Here is an 8,118-nt window from a genome sequence, read left to right on the forward strand (position 1 = left end):
AGGTAGTCGTTACCGGTAGGCAGGCTCTAATTGACAACAATGTACCCCACTGAAAAATGAAATGACTCCTACACTAAAGCGCTTAAGGATTCCAGTTATGATGACGCACACGTCTCCCTCGTTTTCCATAAAGTAGTAATGACCCGAGGAGATCATAGCCCATAAGAACTATCCGTTCTTCAAGAAGTTCCACAAGCTGAGAGAAGAATTACCATGGTGCATAAAACGTCTAAACGTCTCCAGGTGAGGTAGGATATTTTGCAGTGTGGTGCTTGGAATTGTTTAAATAAAATTCAAGCGCACGATATTTGATCAGCAGACTTCAGTAAGTAGGACCTGGTATGATAAATTGTAATTTTCAACTAATGGCTATGTTTGTGTTGTATGCATAAATCCAGCTACTGCAGCAAAGCATGCAATCGATGCGAAACAAAGCTGCAGTTGGTTTTGACATCCACCTGAAAGCACAAGTGCGAGCGCGAAAATCGCGCGCTGCTAGTTTCATCGGAGTTGTATTGTTGCACCCACGCTACACGTGCCAGGACAATCTTACGTGTTGTCTACTGAGTCATGCATATTTGACAAACTACTGGGCAGGGTAGACATTAGACTCGCAGAACATACTTCAATACCAAGTTTTAATGTATGAATTGGGTGAATTGGAAAACTATTTTTACGGTTCTGCTTCCTCGCGAACTGAGCGACTGCATGGAATAATAGGTGCCAAGCCACTAGACACAGGGCAGGCCGCTTCATCTGTGCAGATGATCCCATTGTCAATCCCACTGGTTGCAACCGCACTGAACCGGGTCAAACATCATCTCGTGGAGAGTCATTGACCGTTTTTACCATGGCTACACTAGATGTCAAGATCCCGCCCGACTGGCTTCGGACGGTGCGTAAATCTCTTCATCTAGTAGCTCTTGCTGATTTCATCTACGGTGTAGTAAAGAGCTAAAACGTTTGATCGCAAATGAATTCCTTGTAGCCGAACTTTACGAAGCGTAGCGAGCTGTTGGATGCGCGGAAGCAAGACCGTCTAGCGCTAGCGTTAGCTATCGAACCACCATTCTCCTGCGATAAGCGGTTTGCGCGCACGGAGAAGATCTTTCGCGATTCGTACCGTCGTAGTGGCGCTTTCGTGCGCAGTCCAAGGCAGCAAGAACTGGATCTCCCACCGCAGCACTGGCATCCACGAGCTACTTGTAGCGGCGCGCCAACAAAGTCCGCGCTACTTGCTCGACGGCAACACGACAAACGCCTGGAAAGTCTCAAGTTCGAGCCACCTGAGATTGAGCGATTGCGCGATATCCCGAAGGTTGATCAGCTTGCAGACTGGTGGAAACGGCCAGTTCCGGGCTATGTGGAGGATCCGACCAACGCTCCGTTCATTCGAGAATCTCTGCGTCTGCAGCTCGCGGAGTACGGCAAAGAGCTTGGTCCAGTAGATCCAGCGAAAATTCGATCTGCACAATCCGTAGATGAAAGACGACTTCTACGAGAAAAGCGAGGGCAACTCGCCGACAAGGTGACCCACATCACGCACCTCACACCTGAAGACTACGCTCGCACTGACGGCGACGCTATTGCAGCTCGCGCGATAGATCTGCATCCTCAAGAACGGGTGAGTGACATGACTTCATCAACACTATCCTATCGTCCCTTTCTGATTCTTTTGCTGTTTTGTTCTCACCAGCGCGTGAGCGGAGTCTCGAGTCCGGAGCCAGCATGGTCGCTGCCTGTGTCGCCAATTAAAGTCCCTGCCAAGGTCAGTAACGCAGTTTATACGTTGCATAGATTTGGGACTAATCGATGTTTTTCACAGAAGAAGAAAGCGCCTCGTCGAGCGGTGGAGAACCTAGTCTTGGAAAGCACGTCTCAGCGTGCGCTAATCGACCAGTTCAAGAGCTGCCAGCTGTCGGCACCTCGAGCTCTTTCACCGACCTCAGTTCATGGCTTCGGCAGGGAAAACACCTCCGCTGCACCTCTGTCGCCGATCACGCCTTCGTCTGATTCAGCTCGAGGTCGCATCTCGCTCAAGGACTCGATTCGTTGCGGCGGATTCTCCTAGAGACAGCGAGTTCCTCTTCTAATTCAAAACAGCAGCAACACTAGCACCGCAAAGGACTCCTAAAGCCCCTCTATACATTTACAAAGCATGCCTCCCCACCAAGCAAGCATCTTTCTCTCCTCTGCGTCTATCGCTTGCATCGCTTAGTCGTCGGCGTGCCGCGCCATCCAGTGCTGCACCCACGTGAGCACCCGCTCGATGTTGCTCTCCATGTCCTCCACGGTACGACTCGGCAGCTCCTGCACGATCTCGGGCGCATAGCTCTCGCGCGCCTCCTGCAGCACCACCTCCATGATCTCGCACTCGACGTTCTCGGCCACCTTCTTCTCCGAGTAGCCGCGCTTCTGCAGGCGGTCGAAGAGCGTCGTGTTGTCCACGCGTAGCACCACCACCAGGTCGAACCAGCGCTCCGGAAAGAAGTCGCACGTGTGGAAGTCCACGACCTTGCCGCCCTCGGCCATCATGTCCTCCATCTCGTCGCAGACCTTGTCCTCGTCCAGCACGAAGCAGTCGAACTCCTCGTCGCGCCCGTTGTGCAGACCGCGCTCCTTGACCTACAGCGACGCCCCATTGCAGTGAGATTCTGTTGTATCGCAGCTACTTCGGAAGCCTTGAACGGGCTCCGAATTCGCAGTAGAAGACGAGAAATTAACGTACCAAGTCGCCGACGTTCAAGTGGGACAGCAGTTGGCATCGTTCCTGAAGGGTTTTTGCAGGTTGTAGGCATCGGTTGGAGGTGAGAGAGGCGTGACAAGACGCGCAAGACGCAGGCGGACATGGCGAGCTACAGGAAGAGCGCGGAACGCACCGCTAGCTGCTGGCACATGGACGTCTTGCCCGTGCCGGGCGTGCCTGTGACGAGGATGTTTGGGCCGCGAGTCATTTTCTGCAAATGATTGGCTGCTGAGTTTGGAAGGGTTTAGAATGGGACAGAAATTTTAAGAAACAGAGATGACATAAATCTGATGAATATGTGTGACGTGTGAGAATGGCTACATGCTTCTTCACTCAACGCGCCGACACAGCGGCGCTGTCAGTGCCGTGGCAACACTTTTATACGAAGTTGTATGTTATTCAAGGAAAGAGGCGAAGGTCAGAGGACTAAACCACTGTTCGACGGCGGGGTCGCTCAAAATCTGAACGGTGATTTATACATGGATTTCTTGGGTACAAGGCGCATCAACGGCCGCCGCCCTCGGTGGGGGGATGGCAAAAAAAAAATGGAAGGATTTTTTCAAAATAAAAATATCGAAAAAATATTTTTATTTCCATTTTTATGATATTTTTACCATTTTTATACATCAAACCCCGCTGAAACGGATCGCCTGGAGCACCGTATAACACAGTAACTACCTGAATACTGGCCTCAACGCATACTGACGAGTGGGCTGCCACCGCAGGGCTACTTCAGCTTCATAGGTGGCGGAGCCGACCATGCCGATCGAGGTCAAGACACCTGAGGACTTCAGCGGCGCCATCGGCGAGAAGCAGCCGGCCACCGTGCAGTTCTCGGCGCCGCGGTGCGGTGGCTGCAAGATGGTGACCCTCAAGGTGACGCAGCTGACGGAGAACGAGTTCCTGGCCGTCAAGTTCCTAAAGGTGAGCACCGAGGCGTCTGCAAGGAGATTGATGTGGACTGCTTCCCCACCTTCCGCGTGTGCAAGGACGGCGAGATGACTGCGTCGCACGTCAGCAAATATAGGGCCCCACCTAATAGAGCGCGGTTGTCAGATTGTGTCCGATACAAAACCGAAGTGTTTTATTTTCGTACTTACACGAATAAAAATGAAAAATATTTTTATTATATTTTTTTCACGGATAAAAATATTTAAATATTTTTTTTGCCAGCCCTGCTCGGTGGGGGGCTTCGTTCTTTCAAGCCCGAGGGGCTCGTTTCAAGAGCGAGTATAGACGATTGCAATTGTGGATACACGTGGGAAGGCCTTGGTTTCGTGGAATCACTTCCTCGTTTTGATCTTGCCTGGTATCTTCAGCCAAGACGTGATGATCCGATGTAACTCTTCAAGTTCGAGTCATCGATGACGACTCAAACACTCGTTAATCCAGCTCGATTCATCGTATCGGAAGGCTTATGCTACATATCAGAGCCGAAAGAGTTCCTGTCTGTGCGGCACTTTATGCATTCACTTCAAGTGCAGTTGAGTATTGTGTTGCAATCGGTTGGATCCTAACCGAAAAAGGCAAACTAGAATCAGTCAGTGGAGGAACGTGGTAGCTTTCGCCAGTACAAGCGAGTTCCAGGGTCATTTTAGCTTGGTATGGAAAGTGGATGCGAAGATTCACCTGCTCGCAGTGGCGCCAGCTTAGCTTCGACAGCAGACTAATCCAGCCCCTTTGCAGTTGCGCGCAGCCTGCGTTAAAGGTGAGTGGAACGTTTAGCAAGCCTCACCCCAGCTGCAACCAGACGCTTATCAGCCATCCCCGACGCATTGCTCACAGTTGCGGCCGCACGAATATCGGAGCGCATTTGTACTTCCGCCGGTGCAGACACTTGTAGCAAAATGTGTGAACCGAGATCGTGTTAGCTGAAGCGAGTGCAGGCAGCACTGCGCAGCATACATGCAGTGACCCTAGCCAAACAAAGCAAATGTGAAGTGTTCGAGATATCCGGAGTGCATTGCTGCATTTGCCCCGCTCAAGCCCATCTGCATTCGTCGAGAGCGCATCTCCAGTGCCACACCTGTCGACGAATGGATACGCGGTCATTTGTTGCCTTTAATCCTTTTAATCTCGGTCAGCAACCATGGCAGTCGCACGTGGACATGCGCTGTAGTGCTGGATCGCGGGGTTGTTGCCGAACGTGTTGCTGCGTTTGCCCGAGCTGCGCCCTTCTTACCCGGCCATGAATGGTGCCGAGAGACTTCACGCCAACGTTTCTACAGTCCACGCAGTTCGCGCAGTCAAATTAGCTCGCGTGTTCTGCTGGTCCAATCCACGCTGGCAAGTTCATCGCGTCACCTCTAGCGGCGTGCATGGCCCGGTCGTCATTAATCAAGCGTGCAAGGCCCGCGGGATTAAATGTGCGTGGCCATGCATCGCTCAACGGCGGTGTTGTGAGCCGGTGTTTGTAATTGTACCGCTCGAGCGGTCGTGCATCAAGCCTTTTGGATAGGCCGTGTCAAACTTCCACGCTGCCTTCAGCAGCCTCGACCTCTGCTGCATGGCAAACATCGAGTTTTCTATGGACTCACTTCGATGCCGTTGGCTTGTCAAGCGTGTCACGATGATCACCGCGTGCAGTTCTTCGTCTCAATTGCGTGCAAACCGGACATGGAGGATGCGTTCTCTTCGCGTGGACGCGACGTTGGCGACTGTGTCGCGTCAAGGACGGTGCGGGGTGTGGCTCCCATCCCTGTTAGTCGCTCCTGCGTCTGTTGCCGTCTGTCCCCGCTCGCTCACTCTCACGTCCAGAGCTCACTTCCCAATTTCGTCCGCGATGTCGACGTCGAAGATCAAGTCGCCGGCCCTCGAGTCGCCCGGCGCCGCGTACACGAGCGTGTGGGATGAGCGTCCCCGCAAGTACAAGAGCGTGCTTTTCCAAGTGTGCGTCTTCATCCTGATGATGGAGCTGTCCGAGCGTCTGAGCTACTACGGCATCAACCAGGGGCTCAAGAACTTTATGCAGAAGATCGGCTGGAGCCTCGTGTCGGCCAGCGCGCTCAAGAGCACGTGGACGTCCATCTGCTACATCACACCGCTCTTCGGCGCGTACCTGGCCGACGAGAAATGGGGTCGCTTCCGCACGATCCTGACCTTCGGAATCTGGTACTGCATCGGCGACTTCCTCGTGGCCATCGCCGCCCACCCGGACATCATGACCGAGAAGGCCATCGTGAACCCCATCTTCGTCACCGGCCTGTTCGTGGGCATTGGCATCGGCACGGGTGCCATCAAGTCCAACGTCATCACGTTCGGCGCGGACCAGTTCGACCCGAACGACCCGAGCGAGGTGCACCAGAAGGCCACGTACTTCTCGTACTTCTACTTCTGCATCAACTTCGGCGCCGCCTTCTCGTACGGATACCTATCGGTGCTGTGCGTCGATGGCTCAGCTCAGATCCCTAAGGAGTACGGCTACTTCGCCACCTACATGATCTGCGCTGCCGTAATGGTTGTCGCCATTGTCTTCTTCGTCATCGGCTCGCCGCGCTACGTGCACATGCCGCCCAAGGACCGCGCGATCTCGACGCTGCTGAGTCTGCTCAAGCAGAGCGCGCGCACGTCGCGGAACGGCGCGGTCGTGGTCACTGGTGCGTTGCTGCTGTTGTTCTCACTGGTTGTGAACATCGCGTCAGCATTCAGCGCTGATTCCGGCCGCGTGGGCGAAGCTCTCTCGTACGTCGCCGCTCTGATGGTTCTGGCAGGAGTGGTGTGCTGGGTGTACGGAGCCCACGACCAGTCCTTCCTGAACGTCATGAAGGAGAGCCAAGGGGGCGAGTTCAACGACAACAACGTTGAGGGCTACAAGAAGCTGGTGAGTGCGCTGCCGTTCGCTGCGTACACTATCATTTGGCAGTGCGCGTACGACCAGACCGACGCCAACTTCCAGTCGATCACACAGCAGTGCGACCTGCGTCTCGACCGCAGCGACCCGGACAGCTCGCAGATCCCCGGTGCCATGCTAGGCGTGTTCGACCCGATCTTCATCGTGATCTGCATCCCCATCCTCGACTCCATTGTGTACCCGCTGTACGAGAAGCGCTTCGGCAGGCCTCCCAGCCACTTCGGCCGCGTGAGCGCGGGTCTCATTGTCGCTGCCATTGGCATCTTCTGGTCGGGCATCTTTGAGGTCATTCGCCGCAACGCCGGCGCTCTTCAGGATGCCAACGGCGACCCGATCCTCGACGGCGGCAGCAGCCAGCCCATGAACGACATCTCGTGGGCTGCGGCCATCCCCAACTACGTCTTCATCGCTCTGGCCGAGTGCTTGATCAACGTGACGGCTTACGACGTGTTCTACTCGACGGTGCCTCTCGGCCTCAAGAGTACGTCGCAGAGCGTCAACCTCTTCATGACATCCGTGGGCAGCGTCATGACGTCGGTCTTCACGGTCATGTTTTCGCCCTACCTCCCGTCGGACGACCTGAATGACGGTCACCTCGAGTACATGTTCTTCACGGTGGGCGCCGTCAGCGTCGTCAACTTTTTCGCCTTCTACTTCACCATGAAGAAGATGAACTTCGGCATGTCGAGCAGCGTCAACGGCGACGACGACGAGTTTGACCTCCAGGGCAAGGAATCGGTCGTCTCGCGCCACAGCATCGCCGCTTCCAAGTAAGCACGGCCAACGAGCTTGAAGGCACGACCAGTGCTGTATGTTTGCAGTCCCCTACAGTAGTAAATATCAACACCACTTTCACCATACCATGAGAGGCTTCATCATCTCGTCGCCAAACTGTACGCGCTTGCATGAATAGTACAAGCACTACTCAATGTACGCAGAACGTAGTAGTTGTGGGGTGAATCGTGAAGAACAGACCACAAGGTCACCTCAGTACATGCGAGGTTTGTGGCTTTACAATCCACACTCGCCGATTACTTACACACAAGTGGGGTGTTGTTTGAAAACTAAGCCTTATGCTAGTATCGGGCCCAATACTTAACCTACTAATCGGCTGGGCTCGTCGGGCATGATGGTAGATTCTCTGGCTATTCAGTTTCATGCAGCCTCACTCGGCAGTATTCAGTGATGAAGTTATGATGAATGTACCGACCTCGTCGGTGTGTCTCCAAGCTGGGTTGCAACGACGACGAAAGAATGGATGAACGAAGTGCGGCGTCAAGTGAGGCGACAAAGCGGCTGACCAACTCACTACGTGTTCGCGCCCGAAAGAAACAAGAGTTGATACAGCTACGAAGTCAAGAAGCGGGTGGAGATAGCGTCTATCCATACAATGAAAACGAGCCTCCATCTCGAACACGCGAAGGCGAAACCGCTGACTCAGTTTGCCAACTTGCTCTTGCAAGTAACCAGATCCGCGCAGAAAATCTTCATCTTCAGCAGAAACTCCAACAGCTCAAAGGGT

General features: G+C 53.7%; 3 protein-coding genes across 3 annotated transcripts; 2 read left to right on the plus strand and 1 right to left on the minus strand.

Moving 5' to 3' along the window:
• Positions 1-850: 850 nt before the first annotated feature.
• On the plus strand, positions 851-2,071 carry IUM83_06636 (uncharacterized protein; the record flags this gene model as incomplete). The annotated part of the gene is made up of 4 exons (XM_067930861.1): positions 851-895; positions 989-1,624; positions 1,697-1,768; positions 1,826-2,071. The coding sequence occupies 4 exons, from the start codon at positions 851-853 to the stop codon at positions 2,069-2,071; spliced, it is 999 nt and encodes a 332-aa protein (XP_067789845.1).
• Positions 2,072-2,214: 143 nt separating this feature from the next.
• IUM83_06637 (adenylate kinase) lies at positions 2,215-2,954 on the minus strand (the record flags this gene model as incomplete). The annotated part of the gene is made up of 3 exons (XM_067930862.1): positions 2,215-2,625; positions 2,729-2,770; positions 2,880-2,954. 3 exons carry the CDS (start codon positions 2,952-2,954, stop codon positions 2,215-2,217), a joined length of 528 nt encoding a protein of 175 aa, XP_067789645.1.
• A 2,333-nt stretch (positions 2,955-5,287) lies between these two features.
• On the plus strand, positions 5,288-7,370 carry IUM83_06638 (Proton-dependent Oligopeptide Transporter (POT) Family; the record flags this gene model as incomplete). Its single annotated transcript, XM_067930863.1, has 2 exons — positions 5,288-5,461; positions 5,544-7,370. The coding sequence occupies 2 exons, from the start codon at positions 5,288-5,290 to the stop codon at positions 7,368-7,370; spliced, it is 2,001 nt and encodes a 666-aa protein (XP_067789873.1).
• Positions 7,371-8,118: the final 748 nt, after the last annotated feature.

The sequence above is a fragment of the Phytophthora cinnamomi genome (genome assembly GCF_018691715.1).
Source record: "Phytophthora cinnamomi strain GKB4 chromosome Unknown Contig50, whole genome shotgun sequence".
Classification (NCBI taxonomy): domain Eukaryota; phylum Oomycota; class Peronosporomycetes; order Peronosporales; family Peronosporaceae; genus Phytophthora; species Phytophthora cinnamomi.